This window comes from Trachypithecus francoisi, unplaced genomic scaffold (assembly GCF_009764315.1).
Source record: "Trachypithecus francoisi isolate TF-2019V2 unplaced genomic scaffold, Tfra_2.0 Lachesis_group8, whole genome shotgun sequence".
In the NCBI taxonomy this organism is placed as follows: Eukaryota; Metazoa; Chordata; class Mammalia; order Primates; family Cercopithecidae; genus Trachypithecus; species Trachypithecus francoisi.
This window is the reverse complement of record NW_022681473.1, coordinates 50011659-50030904: the sequence shown is the minus strand read 5'-3', so window position 1 is coordinate 50030904 and position 19246 is coordinate 50011659. Positions and strand designations below refer to the sequence as shown.

The 19246-nt window shown below is 43.6% G+C and overlaps 1 protein-coding gene across 1 annotated transcript in view; it reads left to right on the top strand.

Annotated features, from left to right (window-relative positions):
- Positions 1-17897: 17897 nt before the first annotated feature.
- Positions 17898-19246, top strand: part of INSC (INSC spindle orientation adaptor protein) — a 137727-nt gene continuing 136378 nt past the window's right edge. The window contains exon 1 of the mRNA XM_033206060.1: positions 17898-18111. Coding sequence (XP_033061951.1) covers positions 18016-18111 — 96 coding nt within the window. The 5' untranslated portion in view covers positions 17898-18015. The remainder of the gene's footprint in view (positions 18112-19246) is intronic.

The following is a 19246-nucleotide window of genomic DNA, read 5'->3' as shown; positions in this document are numbered from 1 at the left end:
ATGATCTTTGCTCTTGACTGGTCCAACATGTGCCTTGACTGGCCCACTTCCAACTCCTGGTAGCCACTGCTTTGATTGTGCTTTGTCTTCAGGATTATACTGGTAAAGTCATGTTTCATCTCCTGTTACAATTCTTAAAAAAATTAAAAGGATTTTGATCCCACTTGCTTAAAATTTCCATCAAAAGCTCTGCTGCTGTCTGCAGCTGATTTGGGCACAATCATTTTGGCACTCATTTAGTGAAAAGTGTGCTTAACTTTAATATTTTAATCAGCATCATATAAGCTGAACCAGTTGAGATGTCTATGGTGTTGGCTGTTGTTTCTTCTGTTAATCATTGGTCCTTTTCAATTAGAGCACAGATAAAATTAATTTTTTCTTCACAAATTGTTGTGGATGGCCTGTCAGTGAGGGCTTCATCTTTAACACTGTCCTTTCCCTACTTAAAACAAGTTATCAGTTTGTAAACTGCTGAATTCTTTGGAGACATTGTCCCCATAAGCTTTTTGTAAAGCAACAATGATTTCACCTTTCTTCCATCCAAGTTTCACCACAAATTTGATGTTACTTCTTGTTTCAATTTTAGCAGAACTCATATTGTTCTTACAGGGGTTCTTTTCAAACTGAAGTCTTATCCTTCCTTTATGCCTCGAATTAGATCCTGTTCAGACATGTCATAACAAGTTAGTACAAGTTCATTTTGGTGCAAAATTTTTTGAAGTGATGTGTAGTTTTCCTTTCTTTTTTTTTTTTTTTTTGAGACGGAGTCTTGCTCTGTCACCCAGGCTAGAGTGCAGTGGCGCAATCTCGGCTCACTGCAAGCTCTGCCTCCCGGGTTTACGCCATTCTCCTGCCTCAGCCTCCTGAGTAGCTGGTACTACAGGCACCCGCCACCTAGCCCAGCTAGTTTTTTGTATTTTTAGTAGAGATGGGGTTTCAGCATGTTAGCCAGGATGGTCTCGATCTCCTGACCTCGTGATCCGCCCGCCTCAGCCTCCCAAAGTGCTGGGATTACAGGCTTGAGCCACTGCGCCCGGCCTTTTTTTTTTTTTTTTTTTGATTGTTTTAAAATTCAAGTTTATTTCCTTTTTTTAAAAAAAAACTTTTATTTTATGTTCAGGAGTACCTGTAAAAATTTGTTACATAGATAAATTCATGTCATGGGGTTTGTTGTACAGATTATTTAGTCACCCAGGAATTAAGCCCACTACCCAATAATTATCTTTTATGCTCCTGTCTCCCTCCTTCCACCCTTCACCCTCAAATAGACCCAAGTATCTGTTGTTTTCTTCTTTGTGTCAATAAGTTCTCATCATTTAGCTCCCACTTATAAGAGAGAACATGTGGTACTTGGTTTTCTGTTCCCGTATTACGTTTGCTGCAGCTCTGCCCACGTTCCCACAAAATATATGATTTCTTTCTTTTTTATGGCTGCATACTATTCCTTAGTGTATATGTACTACAATTTCTTTATCCAGTTTGTCACTGCCACTTTTAAGATCCTTTCTTTATCCTTGATCTTTGGGAGTTTGTTTGTTAAATGTCTTGAGATATTCTTTTTTTGGGTTAAATATACTTGATGTTCTATAGCCTTCTTGCGAGTGAATATTGATACCTTTTTCTAGGTTTGGGAAGTTCTCTGATATTTTCCCTGTGAATAAATTTTCTACACCAACCCCCTTCTCTCTACTCCCTCTTTAAGGCCAATAATATTAGATTTGCCCCTTTTAGACTATCTTCTAGATCTTATAGATTTGTTTCATACATTTAAATTATTTTTTTCTTTTGTCTCCTCTGACTGTATATTTTCAAATAGGCTGTCTTCAAGCTCACCAATTCTTTCTTCTTCTTGACCAGTTCTGCTGTTAAGAGACTCTGATGCATTCTTCGGTATGTCAATTGCATTTATCAACTCCAGGAATTCTTCTTGATTCTTTTAAATTATTTCAATCTCTTTGTTATATTTATCTGATAGGATTCTGAATTTCTTTTTATGTTATTTTGGATTTTGTTGAGCTTTCCTCAAAACAGCTATTTTGAATTTTCTGTTGGAAAGGTCGCATATCTCTGTCTTTCTGGGACTGGTCATTGGTGACTAATTCAGTTGATTTGGTAAGGTCATGTTTTCCTGGATGGTCTTGATGCTTGTGGATATTCACTGGTATCTGCGCATTGAAGACTTATGTAGTTATTATAGTTTTCACAGTCTGGGCTTGTTTGAACCTGTCCTTCTTGGGAAGGCTTTCCAAGTATTTGAAGGGACTTGAGTGTTGTGATCTAAGTCTTTGGTCATTGCAGCCATATCTGTATTACGGGGCACCCCAAGCCCAGTAATCCGTGACTCTTCCAACCTCATAGAGGTACTACCTTAGTGGTCTTAAGTAAGATCTGGGAGAATTCTCTGGGTTACCAGGCAGAGACTCTTGTTATCTTCCCTTACTTTCCCCAAGGAAATGGAGTCTGTTTCTCTGAACTGAGCTTTCGGGAGCTGTGGGAGGGGTGACATAAGCACCTCTGTGGTCACCACCACTGGAACTGCACTTGGTCAGATACAAAGCAAGCGCAGTGCTGTCTTACCTCAGGCCCACAGTGACAATTGCCTAGCTACTGCCTATGTTCATTCAAGGCTCGAGGGCTCTATAATCAGCAGGTGGTGAATCCAGCCAAGCTTGTGTCCTTTTATTCATGGTGGCAAACTCTCTCCAGCCCTAGGCAGTTCCAAAGATGTCATCTAGGAGCCGGGGTCTGGATTCAGGAATCTTAGAAATCCATCTGTTGCTCTATTCTACTGTGGCAGAGCTGGCACACAAGCCACAGACAAAATTCTTCCCACTTTTCCTTTCCTTTTCCTCAAGCAAAGGAGTCTTTCCCCATGGTCAGCACTGCTCCAGGCTCATGGTGAGTACTGCCTGGCTACTGCTGATGTTCCCTCAAGGACCAAGGTCTCTTTAGTCAGCTTGTGGTGAAAGTCACCAGCCCCAAGTCTCTCCCTTCAGGGACATGGGCTCCCCTCTTGCCCAGGCCAGGTGCAGAAATGCCATCCAGGAGCCAATGCCTGGAATTGTGGACCCCAGCAGCCCAGTTGGTGCTCTATCCCACTGTGGCTGAGCTGGTACCCAAGCTGGAAGACAACGTCCCCTTTACTCTTCCATCCCCTTTCCTCATGCATTAGTCTCTTTCCACAGCCACAGTGGCTGGAAATGTGCTGGGTCTCACCTGAAGCCAGTGAAACACTGGGTCTTACCCAAGGCCTATGATATACTACCTGGATATCACTGTTGGTTACTCAGGACCCAGGACTCTTTAGCCAGCATATGATGGATCTTGTCAGGACTAGGTCTTTCCCTTCAAGACAACAGGTTCCCTTCTGGCCAAGGGTGTGTCTAGAAATGTCATCTATGAGCTAGGACCTGTAATGGAGGCCTTAGGACTCTTCCTGGTGACCTATTCTGCTGTGGCTGAGCTGGTATCCAATTTGCAAGATGAAGTCCTCTTTACTCTCATCTCTCCTCTCCTTGAGAAGGAAGGAGTTTCTCTTGGAGCTGTGAACTGCACTGCCTGAGGTTGGGGGAGGGGTGATGCAAGCACTCCATTGGTTGCTCCAGCTGGTGTCTCCCTAGTTTGCATACACGTGAAATCCATTGGCTCTGAGTCCAGCCCATCACCAGGACTTTCCCAGGAATTGCAGTCCTTATGGCCTAGACCACCTTTCAAGTTTATTTGGAACCCCAGAGCACTTTATCCCGTGGTGATGGGACTTGCCAGAGCTCAGGTTCTGATCACAGGGATGGATGATTCACCTCTGGCTAGGGCTGGTCTAAATGCTCCATCTATGGACACCAGCTGAGGTTCTGCCCCATGTTACTTTCTGCCATGACAGGGCAGCACTGAGTTCCAATGCCAAGTCGCACAATGACTGTGCTCTCCCTCTCCCAAGAGCACAGATTCTTCACACCATGCGACTGATGCCAGGAGATGGAGAAGGGGTGGTATAGGTGATTCAAGACTGTCTTTCCTACTCTCTTTAGTGCCTTTTTCCTTAATATGATGTTAAAACCTGGCATTGTGATCACTCATCTAATTTTTAGTTCTTATGAAGGTGATTTTTTTGTGTGTAGCACAGTGGAACTTCATGCTGTCATGTTACAGTGGAAAGCAACACTGGGTTCTACCACACTGAGAATTTGTTTTTAACACTATCATGGAAAGTCCTTGAGTTTCTGTGCATGCCTTGAGCTGAGAGATTTGGGATGTAGAGACATAAGCATTCACCTCCATTCTGAGATCTTTGGAGTGTCCAAACTTTTCTATTTGGTGAGAACTTAATTGCAGATAATCAGTTTTATGCTGAGTGTCATAGCTGCTAGATCTTTATTCTGGAATATGAATGAGCCTTTGTGCTATTTGTCATACATTAGCTAGATAAATGATCCTATATTTCTCATATTTTGCATATTTCGCTACACATTTCTTTCCTTCACTGCACTCATAGTATCAATCTCTGTATCAGTTGGGATTCTTGGCTGTAAGCAGTAGAAATGGACTCAGGACCTCTCATGCAGAAAGGCAAATTTTGGAAGCATATCAGAGCTTCACTGAATTATTGAGGGCCGGAAATGTGGGAGTGGCTTCATTGGGTGGTCCTGGTTCAGAATCTCTCGTGAAGTTGCAACTAAGATGTCAGCCAAAGCTGCAGTCTTCAAAGACTTGAATGGGGCCAGAGGATGTGCTCTAAGGCTACTAATGTGTCTGTTGGCAAGAAGTTTTAATTTCTTGCCATGTGAGCGTCTTCAAAACATTGCTCATGTCATGACTTACCTCAGAGTAACTGATTGCCAGAGAATAGTAGGTGGGTGGGAAGAGAGAATGAAAGCACAAGATGGAAGCTGAAAAGTCCTTTATCCCCAAATTACTTCTGTAATATTCTATGGATTACATTGACCAACCGTAGCATAATGTGGGAGCGAATTGCACAAAGGCATGAATACTGGGAGACAAGGATAATTAGGAGGTATCTTGGAGGCTGCCTACTACAATGGATGAGTGGAGGAAAAGCTGAGAAATTAAAAAACAAACAAACAAACAAAAAACAAAAAGAAAACCTAGGGATGCTCTAAGGGCTGGCCAGCAAAACTTCAGAAAATGTCAGAGAGGGGGAACAAAACTCTATGTTGTTATCGGCATAAACATAAAGACAAAAGTCTTTATGTTGTTATTGCCACTGTAATTGTTATGACTTTTAGTCATTCTACTTTTGCTCAAGATTGAGAGCCCTGGGAGAGAGCTGAGCCTACTTCATGTGCTTGCATCTCCATCGTGCTGGATTTGTGACAGAACATCTATTTAATTCAGCTTCCATCATGGGAATCAAGCACTACCTTCCACCAAGACTACACACACCAGAGAATTCTCCTAATAAGAGGTCAGGATGCTAACTGGAAAGAAGGGTTTAATGCTAGATACACCTGCCTTTTCCCAGAAAAGACAGTATCTAATAGAGTCATACAAAATTGAGGGACCTCCAAGTGGCTAATGTGATGTGTAGTCTGAGAAAGCTATGTAAATAATTAAATGTAGGAGTCACTGGAATTTGAATAGGAGGTATTTGAGATTATGATAATACACAAAAGAGCTAGTGAGTGTTGGTATAGACGAGATAAGAGGGCAAGAAGGAACACAGAATATTTGAGAGAGTAGGAAAAGTCAGGCTCATGGATACTGCCTCTTTTCTGATTTCTCACTGTTTGAACCACACGCAGGAACTGATTCACTTGTAATTCCTTGCTGCTATTGTGTCTCTTAGTTTTCTTTTGTCTAAAAGTGCAGTCTTCCTCAATAGGCTAGAGCTGTTATCAAGCAGAGACTGTCTCATTCACCTCTCCCTTTCTTCACCCCATAACTCAGAGTTGTTTAGCTATGTTTTAACCTGCCTGGGAGGAGGAGATCTAGCTACAGTTGATTATCCTGCCCCTGCGAAAGCTCAAGAGGACAAGCCACTCCTGGATGTTAGCAAACAGCTATAGAAAAAGTGATTCATACTTTGCTTTGGAGGAGAATAACCTTTTTAAATTGCAGCATTCATTTGATGATTCTTCAGTAACCCTCAGATCTAAACCTCTGGAAAGATAGAAGTTGCTATGCAGACAAAGAGATACATTCTCAGTGTATAGTATGACTTGTGTTAAGGAATAATATACTGCTTGTATAACTTTTAATTCTTAGTAAATGAATGTTGTGGATTAAGCTCTTCTTACAAGGATGATACAATAAAGGATAAAGCCAGGGGCCTTCTGTAGGAGATAAGGTCTCATCTCTAGTGTAAGCTTGTTACTTTTCCCAGTTATATGGGGCAATAGGCCTGCTTCTCAGGTAAGAAACTAGAACTTGGGAGAACAGGTATAGGTTGCCAGAAGGGAAATGATCCCTTCTTTGGTTTGGATTTCAGGAAAGGGTTGTTGAGATATCTAGGAAAAGGCTCACTGATGATGGGTGTTAAGATGACACTGACCTCGTGGAGGCAGGCTGGAGACTGAGAAGGTGGGAACCAAGGGAACAGAGTCAACCCTTTGAAGCTAGCTTGATGATTTTCTCTCTGGGATGGAAGTGAAATGTTATAGAACCTTTGAGCCCTGAGAATGAGTTCCTGATGGTAAAAACCAGCTTTGGACGATAAAGCCAGACTTCACTTCCCTTTGGTATTTACTTAGCTGTTGCCCTCCATCTGAGTTTTGTGAAATCTGTTCAAGTCCTGGATGGTCTCAGCTAAGCTCTGAGGGTAGCCAGGTTGGCTCTTGTGTTCTATAAGAGTTAGAGTTTCAAAGAAGTAGTCATAGTCCACTTGCCTTTGGCCATTAGAGCATTTGCAGTGTGGATGCAGAATAAAGTATGAACATGTTCCATGCCTTCCCGTGTATCACTGAGGCAGTGCCTGGAGAATCGCACCATCTCCGTGTGCCCTTCCTAAGCCAGGCTATGGTCACATTGCTGGTCCCTGCTTCTGCTGCCTCCTGGCACCCCAAACCTGGATGGCATCCTCTAGAAAGGGTGCGAAGGCAAGATACTGGATTTCTTATCACTAGTTTCCAGAACTATGAGCCGAAGACCTAAACTTTTTCAAGGATTCATGAAAATGTTCAAGTTTGCATAGCATATTACTGGCTTCAACGTATGTATATGGTGAAACAAGTAAATAAATGTTTATTTAAGTGTCTTCATGTCTGTTGGTCTACTTAACTATTATGTAGTTGCATAGAAATTGTATTCCATATGAGATACAGATGTATCTTATTATGATATGAGGTGAGAATTTCAAAATAAAAGGACTAGCAGCATCTTAAAATACTGTCTCTTCCTCAGTCTGTCCCGCTAGGTGCAAAACAACCCCTTATCCACCAGAGGGCGGACTAAGCCCCGCTTCAGCTTCCTTTGCCAGGATCCCCTTCTCCCTGGCAGGTCGCCAGCAGGTCTCCCAGATTCATCTGTAATTCTTCCTTCTTTCAGATCCTTGGTTTTCTGGCCTGTAAATTTGAATTAACGGTGCCTCCGTCATTAAGGTGAGGCAACATTCTTCCAAAGCACGTAGGATTCCAGAGGCAGGTGGTAATGTTAGGGAGGTGGAAGGTTTGAAGGTTCCTCTTATCTGAGAAACCTTACTGAGATATCTGGAGACTGAGAAAACTAGTGAGACCCATTTTGATTTATTCTTGATTTCCCTCAAAGCACAAAGACTGGGTCAGAGACAGAAGAGTGGTGGGAGTGGGGGTCGTTACAGGCATGAATGAAGATCTCTGAATTTTGACACAGGACTGCTCTTTTTCTTGAGCCTGTCCTTCCTTACTGAGATGTATTATTTCAAAATGCTCTCTGAGCTCAAAGGAGGCTTAGAGATCTCCTGGCTGAAGATGTGGTGGAGGTGGGTGAAGAAAAAATTAGGGAGGTTTTATGGAGGAGTTAGTCTTGACCTGAATGTGCTGGTAGGATTTTCTTCAAATGAAATAATTTAAATAACTTGTTTTCCTAATTATAAAATAATATATACACAATATAGAAAATTCAGAATATAGCATCTTTCCCCAAAAAATATATGTGTTTCTTAGTTATCCCATCATTCAGAGAAACCCACCATTAACAGTTTGGTGTATGTTCTTTCTTTTACATCTTACCTTAGTTTTGTTCCTGCTGCTATAACAAAATACTATAGACTGGGTGATTTGTAAAGAATAGAAATTTATCCCTCACAGTTCTGGTGGCTGGGAAGTCCAAGATCAAGGCATCAGCAGATTTAGTATTTGGTGAGGGTTGCTCTCTGCTTCCAAGATGGCACCTGTTGCTATGTCCTCATGTGGCAGAAGGGCAAGAAGAGGGACAAACACTGTGTCCTCACATGGCAGAAGAGATGGAGGGTGGGGGGGAGCTCACTCCCTTAACACCTTCTATAAAGGTGCTAATTCCAGCTATAATAGTGAAACCCTCATGATTTAGTCACCTCCTAAAGCCATTGCCTCTTAATGCAATCACCTTGGAAGTTAAATTTCAACATATGAATTTTGGAGGCACATATACATTCAAACCATAGCACATCTTATGTACATATTTATAAACACATATAACATCAAACCTCTTTAAAGTCTACCTTTTTCAGTGTGTATCTTTCTATGCTATGCTTTGTTCTCCTATTACTTTTTGCTTATTTCATGTTACATTGAACAGATGTGCCAGAATTTATGTAATGAAGCCTATATACATGTAAGTTGTTTCCAGATATTAATTATCATAAAAATGCTATAATAATCATCTTTGGAGCTAAATTTTGCAAAATGTTCATATTGTTTTCTTAGCAGGGCTACACATGGGGATAATCTGGGACCATTTTAATCTAATTTTAATCTAATACAATACTATTTTTTTATCCTTTCTAGAAATAGGATTGTACAGTCAAAAGGCAACTGCATATGTAATTTTGCTAGATGTAGGAAATGTGGCATTTGGTATTTCTACCCATCTTATATAAGAGTTCTTCCTTCTCAAAGCCTCACCAACTGGATATGTTGTCAAATGTCTAGATGAATTCCTGGATGACCAGATGTAGGAGGAAATAGTGCAACTTAAGCAACAGACAACAGAAACAGACCCACAGGTTCAAATGTAGGGAAACCTAACAGGAAGAGAAATGTCAGCTCCATATAGGGAAGCACTTTCTGTCACCCTATCTGTCTAAAGGTAGTGTGAGATTCTCAGGAAGTTATAGGTTTCCTGTCACTTGAGGTGTTCAAGAGAGGCCAGATGACCATTCAGCAGAATGTAGTAGAGAAGGTTTCAGCATCACTTTGGCATCTAGATCCAGGACCTTTAAGACTGGAGAAAAACACAAAACCATATTGATTGCTTCATTTTAAATACCTGAATCAATGATTATGATACTTAATTAGGCCCTTATTGCTGCCATGGATTTACATGTCCCTAGTCCATTCACTCTCCCATTTACTTCTAGATCACTTTTACATGCCTTTCCTCAAACTCCCAGTACCCTCTCCACCATCCTTATTCTCAGCTTCTGACCTCGCTTCCTACTTCACTTAAAGGATGGTATCGATCAGAAGAGAGCCTCCACAGACTCTTATCAAAACATCTCTACACCTACTGGCATCGGAACACAGGTACTCTTCTCCCATTTGTTGCCATTGATTAACTTTCTGTGACCCTAGCTAGAGTCATTTCTTTTATTTGTGCAGCAGATCCCATCCCTTTTCCACTACTAAAAGGTATTGCTTCAGCCATTATCTATCTCTGACTTCACCTTCTACTTCCCTCACTCCTTTGTTCCATCTTACTGATCTTCCTGCTCTTGCTCAAAGATACCAGCCATACTGTTGCCTTAGAATGTTTGCTTTCACTGATTCATTTTTTGGGAAAGCTCTTCTCACAGATTTTCATTATACATAACTCTTTCACCTCCATCTACATTGACTAGACTTAAAAAATATCTACCTGTAGACTTTTTACAGGAGTTACCTAAAAAGTAAGAATACAGAATGGCAAAAGTAAAAGAATGAAAATACAATATACCATGTAAACACTAACTAAAATAATGGTAGTGTAATTAATATTAATTTGAATAAAATTGACTATAAGACAAAAAGCCTTAAGAGATAATGAGGGCTATCTTAAGATAACAAAATGTAACATTTCCAGCAGAATGTAATAATTCTAAATGTATTTGCATCTAATAACATAGCCTGACAGTATATAAAGCAGAAATACACAATTATAGCGGGACATTTTAATTCATCTCTTCCACTAATTAACTCCTCGTGTGGGAATGGTCTATTTATATCTCTTTCTCCATCTACTAGGTTGTGAGGACTCCAAGGTAGAGACCCTGCCTTGATCATGGTTGTATTCCTAGTGATGTGCATGGTGCTAGGCATAGGACTGGCCTTTATTCATTAAAGTTTTCTGTACTAGACTTTCTCCAGCAATAGTGAGATCACCATGTTCTGAAGCATTCTTTAGGAATGCTCTTACTCCGAGAAGGGTCTTAGTTTTCTGAATTGAAAGCTGTCTCTCTCAGCACCCCACCCTCCCTACCCTATCCTCATGGAGCTTGGGCATAGATAGGTTCTGGAGGGCCTACGTTTTAAATCCTGAGTAGTGTTAATTGTAGGGAATTTAAAACAGATCAATTTTTTATTTCCTACAAAGTCCTGGGTTGGGCATGGTTTCTATTAGAAGGATCCTTTCTAATGGATCCTCAATAATCTAATACATCCTCAATAATTTATCTGAGGGTTTGCATTAAGGCTTTTTAATTATTCAAATTGTCAGATTTTTCATCTCTTGATGAAACTTTTCTGGAAGCTTCTATCTCAGTTGTTGCAAGTGCTTGATCTCATAGCTTCTGCCTTTGGCAAGCCCTTAGCCAAGGGCTGTAAATCTGGGCCTATCAAAACCATTATGGCAATTTAGAGGCTTTCTGGAAAGTTCAGTGATTCTATAGAGAGATTTAAATGAGACAGTGTCTGTGGGGACTTAGAGAGTTTGTAGGTCTTAGTTTTTCTCTGGGTTCTGCTTATAAACCACTGTGCTGGGCATCCTCCCCCATAGCTTCTCTGTCATCTCTGCTCTGCTCTGCATCTGGAGGAGCTGGTCTGCAGACCGTAGCACCTGGACTCTCTTGTTCCCTGATTGGGTTCAGCCAACAGAGGCACTGGCTGGAGATCAGAGGAAGGAGCAGAGACAGGTTAGGAAATTTCTTTTCCACTTCTCTTTGGATCCATGATTTCATGATCACAGTTTCTTCTGGGTAGCCTCTTCCAAGGCTGTCCTGGAACACCAGTAAGTGATTTCCCTGCTTGTCCCTCTATAATTGGTGGTGGTAATGGCTTCCTGCAGTTGTCAGTCCCCGCATGCTTCAAACCACTTGCTATTATTCTCTTAACCCTGAACATAAATAGGCCTTCATTAAATTGTCGTTCAAATTTTGGCTGACTGGCCTTCTTTCGCACTGGAACCTGCCTGGAATACGAAAATGAACAGAATATGCATTTGCCCGAAAGATGGCCCCTTTGCTTACCATCTGTCAGCTCAGAGTCCTCATCAGATACACCTGGAAAGACTAGGTCTCAGGTGCTGTGGACTTAGGTTTGGAGATTCAGAGAAGGAAAAGACCCTTGTGCAAAATCAAAGAGATAAAAGATAAGCCTCAAGCCCTCATCCCCTGTGCTGTGTGCTTTCTGCTGGTGGGTCTTCTCTTTTAGCTGTCTTCACTGAGGAGACATGCAGAGGGGGAACAAATGAGGACTTGTAAATTGGCAAGCAAAAGTAGAAAACTCAAGCTAGCTTAAGAGAAATAAGAAAAATATTGTTAGAATGTACAGATATCTCATGGGACCCCCAGGACAGGGAAGTTGTTCATTCTCATAAACCAGGGATGGGAATGTCCTTCTCAGGGAAAATTATTGGAAACTCAAGTCCTCTTTAAGGACTGGGTTTTCTGTTGGTTCTGTTTCTCTTTTTGCACCTGGTTCCTGGATGATCTCTGCCCCTCTTTGCTCTGACACATGGGGCAGCTACTTCCTCTACCATGCTTGAACCATTCCATGGCAGTTTACTGAATATCTATTGTGTGCCAGCTACTGTACTAGAAGACACGGTCTCTTTTCTCATGGTATGGAGGGCAGGAGAGACAGACAGTAATCAAACAAATAATCAAGGGAATTTCAGAGAGTGATAAGTGGCATTCATAGGAGAATGACCAGGGATGGTTGTTTGTAGGTCAGGGAAGACTTCTCTCAAGAAGATGATGTGACTTGAGACCCTAGAAGAGAGAAGAATTATGTAAGTTTTCACGAGTCAGAAGAAAAGGTTTGCATTTTTTTTTTCTAAGTGCAGTAGTAAAAAGCAATTCAAGAGTTTTAGGTGAGGGAGGACAATCTCATATTTACATTGTTAAAAGATGACTCAGGCTGCTGTGTGGTTAATGAAGGTTAGAGGGCAGAAAAAGAGGCAGGGAGGTCCTCGCAGAAACTCTAAACAGGAGTCCAGATTTGCAATGATAGGAAATGGTGGAAGGGTTAGGGAGAGAGACTGGAGGCAGAGCAGAGGATTAGCAGACCAGTTGGATAGACAGAGAGGGAGATAGTATAGATTAAGAGGAAGCAAAGGCAGATCAGGTTTTTGTTTTGATTAACTGGGGGTGGGGTGGTGCCATTTATTGACCTTCCTTGATGAGAACTCCCAAGCAGTCAACATAGTGAATCCCTGTCTCTACTAAAAGTACAAAAAATTAGCCTGGCTTGGTGGTGCATGTCTGTAGTCCCAGCTACTCAGGAGGCAGAGGTGGGAGGATCACCTGAGCTCAGAAAGTTGAGCCTGTAGAGCTGAGATCATGTTACTGCACTCCAGCCTGGGGGATGGAAGTGAGACCCTGTCTTAGAAAGAAAAAAAAGGGGGGTGGAGTGGGGAACAAACCAGAGGAGCCTAGAGTCAGGCAGACCTGGGTTTGAATCTCTGATCTTTCGTAAACTGGCTGTCTGATCTTGGGGGAGCTATTTAACCTCTCTCAGCCTGCTTCCTTCCCTCTAAGTGGGGCCAGTAATCAATACATATTATTAGATTGTGGTGAGACATATACAAGATGAAACATGGAAGAAAGTACTTAGTACAGGCAGGGCTGGTATGTAGGAAGAACTCAATACATGGCAATGTAGTCACTGTTATAATTTTGTCCCTCTTCCTGAGACCTCACTTCTTTAATTACCTTCATATTCATCTTTTTCCCTGAAGGGAGCACAGGAAATGGAAGAAACACTGGACTCTGAGCTGGAGAGCCAAAATGGCTTTTGGAGCCAGGCTGTCCTCCTTCCAGAAGGACCCAAGAAGCTGTTCCAGGCAAGACAGAGCAAGTTCCTGGGAATCTAAAGAGCCAGGGAAGGTCCCATGTGAGTCACTTCCTCAGCACCAAGGCAGTGACAGAAGTAGCATTTCCTGGCCATGACTTTGCTGAGGTTGTTCTGCTATTTTTGGAAAGGTATTGCTTTTTAGGCTTCAGAAAGGGGGACTCCATCTTAGTTCAGGATGCACGGCCACTGCTTAGTCTCTTGGGATTCCCCAGGAGCATGGGGTTAAGGAAGCTGGGGAGGAAGTGGTGCGACTGACCCTACACAGCCCATGCTGGTCTTACACCCTGTTGGCCTTTCCTCCCTGACCTAAGCAGACTTTATTTCATTGTTAGGGAGGCAAGGCTATGGCTCCTCCTGCTAGAGCAATTTTCCTCGAAGTTTAGCAGACATCAGAATCTCCCGGGAGACTTGTTCAAATGCAGATTGCTAGACTGTGGTGACAGATTTTCTAATTCAATCGTTATGGGGTGAGACCTGAGAATTTGCATGTTGTTATAAGATCCCAGGTGTTGTCAAGATAGCTGGTCTAGGACTACTCTTTGAAAACCACCACCGCAGAGTTGCATATTTGTATCACCATTTGTCCTTTGGCATCCCGTCTTAGGGCAGGGCATGATGTAGGGGAAAGACAAAGGGGCAGGAATCTTGGGTTCTTATTTTCACTAATTTACTCTGTGGCTGCATTTCTGAAGATGGTTTTGATTGTGAGTAAGGGAATATAGCTTGTTACTCTAAGACACGCATGGACTTTGTTGGAAGGATACTAGGGAATCTCTCTAAATTCAAGGAAGAGATTATAGTTAAGGTTTGGGAAGGGCAAAGCAGCCTTGGAATTTATTTTCTGCTCTCCAGGGCACTCTGGTCAGGTAGTTCAAATTCTAAATGCTGATGAGAAGTAATCTATTTGGCTCACAAGGGACAAGACTTTCCCACCCTCCCACACTTAGCCAATAAGCCTCAACAGGTATTTGGTGGAGCAGACATACACAGCACTGCGTCAGGTAAACGGGCAGGGCTGCTCCCCAGCTCCCACCAACCTGAACTGAGCAGCTTATTACAGAGGCCATGACTGGGATTCTTCCCCTGCCTGGGCCTCAGTTTTCTTATCTGTACTACGAGGGGTTTGGGTTAGAACTTCATCACTAGATTAGTGTTTCTCAAAGTTGGCCTGCATCATAATTGCTTGGGATACTAGGAAGTAGAGACTCACAATGTCCCAAGGTGTGCTGCTAAGTGATCAACAACAGGCTTTCCAAAACAAAACAAAACACCCCAATTTATAGTGTTTGCTCAATTTCTGTAGTGTAAATAAATACTCCTACCTTGGCCAAGTTCAAGCTAACAATGTGAAGTCACTAAACTTCACTTTGGGGAAGAGAGGTGCATGTGGGCTCCAGCACACCACCCACCTACTGACTCAGAACCACTGAGGGAGGCCTTGGACTCTGCATTTTGCCCCCCTTCAGGTGATGCTAGTAGATCATAAAATTTCAGAACCCCTGCATCCAGAGATCTCTGAGGGCTTTTCTGTCCCTTCTGTATCTCCATTCTAATTATATTACAGGTTCTCACACTGGCTCTGGGAGTTGGGGAACATTTTCCTTCTTGAAAGAATTGCAGAGCAAGGCCTAGAGAGATAGATGAGCCATTGCCCAAGTGAGCTAATGATGCATCTACATCAGTCTGTCTGGTACTCTTTCTCCTTGTCCTCTGTGAGGGCCCTATCTCTCCATCCTAGGGGCAGGGCAGCATCTCGATGTGCACGTCTCAGAGGGATACTGGAGGTTGCAGCTGTGGGTACTGGGACCCATGCCCATTGCCCATCTCTAAGGGTGGGGCTGGATTTCAGCTGCTATCATTATGAGCTTTTGATCTCTCATCTCCATTCCTGGAACTGAGAGCCTGCCTGGTCATTGCTGTTTTTGTGCAGGTTTCTCATTTTGATAACTTCTCTGTGCAGGTAGAGGACAGAGTGGAGGATGCCATTTTTTGTCCTGAGGTGCACTGGGGCAGAGAGAGCCATGACAGAGCCCATGAAAGACCCACCAACAGATGGCAGGGGTGACACAGAAGTCAGCAAGAGGAAAGTTAGGCAAGGAAATGTACAAATTGCTGAAAAGGTTAAAAATTCCTTTTGCTTTTCTTTTCTCTTCTTTTTTTTTTTTTTTTTTGGAGACAGGGTCCCACTCAATTGCCAAGGGTGGAGTGCAGTGGTGTGATCATAGCTCACTGTAACTTTGAGCTTCTGGGCTCAAGCAGTCCTCCCCCTAGCCTCCTGCCTCAGCCTCCTGAGTAGCTGGGACCACGGGTGCACATCACTTTTCCTGGCTGATTTTTTATTTTTTGCAAAGATGAGGTCTAGCTTTGTTGTTTAGGCTGGTCTTGAACTTTTAGCTTCCACTTATCCTCCCACCTCAGCCTCCCAAAATGGTACTGGGATTACAGGTGTCAGTCACTGCTCCTAGCCCAGGATTGTACATTGTTTCTTTAAGGAGCTTTCAGAAGAAATCATTTTTACGCTGTAGTTAGGTTGGAAATTTAGTTTTGAACTGGGATGGTCCCTGACTCTCTTATTCTAGGGAGTAGCGGTTCTCAAAGCATGATCTCCAGATCAGGAGTATCAACATCACCTGGGAACATTTTAGAAATGCAAATTCTTCAACTCAGAATATCTTCCCCTCTTAGAGCTATTGCCTGAATCACCATGATTCCTTATTCATTTGTGGAGATTAAGTACTCCTCCCTCATAAAACTCTTTTCCAATGCTGATGCCCCATGGGACTGCCATGATGGGCTATTTTCTCTGACTACAGGGTGGATGAGCTTGTGATAAGAGAAACAACTGGGGAATTCTGGGTTGGGGATGGGGGAAACTACAAGAGACAATAGAGACTACTCTGGCTATAACAGGCCTTCTTAGGCACTTTCTATTGTGGCTGCTTAGAAGGAGGCCTGAAGCCAGCACACCTCCTGCCCCTTGGAGATATCTAGCATAGCATGGAAACTTCAAGCAGTGGATAAGCTCCTGGTGGACTAAACTCTTTGGATCTCTCCTGCATGTCTGTCCTCTCAGCTCTCTGGACTCAGGACTTTACTGCCTGTCCCACAAGGAACAGGACTTTTCTGCCCTCCACTATGTGGCCAATAAGCCACAACAAGTATGTGGTGGAACAGACACAGGAGAGGGTGGAGTGGACTGGCTCCAACCCTTGTCTCCTCTCATTCCACGAGGGTTTTGCCATCTTCCTACAGTATAACTTCAACTCCCTCCGGCAACACATGCTCTGTTCTACCCGATGCTTGGGCTCCTGTGCCAGGCCTTGTCCCAAGGGCCCTGTTTATATTCATCTGGGCCTGAAGGACAGGATCCAAGCATTGGAGGCTGGTCAGTGCTCAGAGCCTCTGAGGTGCTCCCTCCTTGGAAGTGTGATCCCTTCAGAAGAGTGTAGCTGAGGCTTCTTTCAGTGACTATCTAGGGGATACTGTGGAAACAATTTGGAGCTGAGGCTGGAGGTTGACTATGAACCTGGCAGACTGGAGTATAAACCTGAAGTCTTTCCTCCATTTAGGTCTGAACTTGTCTTTCCTAAAGTGATGTGTGAAGCTGGTGGATCTGGGATAGGCCATTTGGACAGGAGAAGAATGTGGAGTCAGGCTGGAGGGGACCTTTGCCTGATACAGCTCTGGACCAGTCCTGAGGCACCTACTTTGGTTTAGGTGAAATAAGCTGTTTGTGGGTACACCTCTGAGCATGTTCTACCTGTGTGTCTTTCTATGCATCCATAAGCGTTCCCATGTGTATCTGTGTAGAGTCTCCATCTCACCAGCTGTGAGGCCACAGACAGGTGATTTAAACTACCTGGCCTCCCTTTTCTGTGTCTGTATTATGGGGATAATAATAACTTTTATAAAAGCTTACTATGGCAGCAAAATGAAACAATACACATAAGCTTCTTAGCACAGTTCCTGGTGCTCATGTGTTAGGCTATTATTATCAATGCCTTGGGTAATTTACTTAACCTCCCTGGGCCTCAGTTTCTTCATATGTAAAATAGGGATAATACCAGAACCTAGTACTGTTCTAAGGTTTAGAGCAATTGATACCTATGAAGTTCTCATATATGCAATAAATGTTAATGAGTAGAATGTATATTATCTTTGCGTATGGATGTGTCTGGATGAGAATATCCGAGTTTGTAAATGTCTCTGAGCATGTCTTGCTGCTGGTGTGTGTATATACTCATGTATATATGTGTTTAAGTGTGTTTATATGGCCAGACAGGCCCAGTCTCTCTGGTGGAGTTTGCTGTTGGCCCAGGTCTGGACTCCCTGAGCCAGCTAGGGCCGGCGCCGGGGATGGAATTTCCATTAAGAATTAAGCAGGACAGCCCAGCATTGAGAAGTCAGGCAGGCAGAGGGGAGGGGGTCGAGGGGGAGGAAGCTTCAACTCTGAGCTCCCTTGGGCAGCCTCAGTACTGAACTGCCTTGGACAAGCTTTGCCTTGAGTCACAGGCCTTCTCAGGGCCATGGCCCAGAAGGATGGGCAAAGGGGGAGAAGCTGTTTACAGGGGCCTCTATAAGGAGACTTGGAGTTGCTGCAGCCAAGGCTGGAGCCATGAGGCGGCCCCCCAGCAATGGAGAGGCGGCCAGCGAAGGTCCAGGTGGCTGGGGTCTATGGGGAGTCCAGGAGTCCAGGAGGCTGTGCTGTGCCGTACGTATCTGGGAAGGTGGATGTGAGTGTGTGTGTGTGTGTGTGTGTGTGTGTGTACTGGGAAGTGGAGGGTGGGGGCATTTATGCCAAGTGCCTCCAGGGAACATCTAACAAACCAAGTCTGTTCCTCTCTTACCCTGAAACCCAGACACAGAGTTTGGGCCTGGAAAAAAAGACCTTTGAGGCTTTTTTGCTAACATCGATCTGTTTATGATCTAAGCCTCATTCTATTTCTAGCGTATAATAAAATATCTTAGTTTTCCAGGTGCTTTACATCCTTGACCTCACTTTATACTTTCAACAACCTCATGAGCTGGGCAGAGATTATTATGTTCCCCAATGTACATATGGGAAAACCGACATTCAGAGAGGTTAAGTGATTTGTCCAAGGATTCATCACTAGAAAGTGGTAGAGGCAGGATGCAAAACCAGGTTTCTCTGAGGAAGAAATGGAGACCTACCTTCCTTCCTTCCTTCCTTCCTTCCTTCCTTCCTTCCTTCCTTCCTTCCTTCCTTCCTTCTTCCCTTCCTCCCTCCCTCCCTACCTCTTTCTTTCTTCCTTCCTTCTTCCTTTCCTTTCCTCTCCTCTCCTCTCCTCTCTCCTCCTTTCCTCTCCTCTCCTCTCCTCTCCTCTCCCCTCCCCTCCCCTCCCCTCCCCTCCCCTCCCCTCCCCTCCCCTCCCCTCCCCTCCCCTCCTCTCCTCTCCTCTCCTCTCCTCTCCTCCTCTCCTTTCCTTTCCTTTCCCTCACTCTGTTGCCAGGCTGCAGTGCAGTGGCGCAATCTTGGCTCACTGCAACCTCCAACTCCGTGGTTCAATTGATTCTCCTGCCTCAGCCTCATGAGTAGCTGGGATTACAGGCACACACCACCACGCCCAGCTAATTTTTGTATTATTAATAGAGATGGGGTTTTACCATGATGGACTCAATCTCCGGACCTCATGATCCACCTGCCTTGGCCTCCCAAAGTGCTGGGATTACAGGCATGAGCCACCACTCCTGACTGAGACTATTCTTATCATACCACCTGCCTTACCAGAAACAGGCTCAGAGAGAAGATTCTGCAAACTCTGCCCATTTGAGTAAGACTGCGGTTTCAGTGGTAATGCCCAGCCAGGTGGCACCAAGCCCTGTCC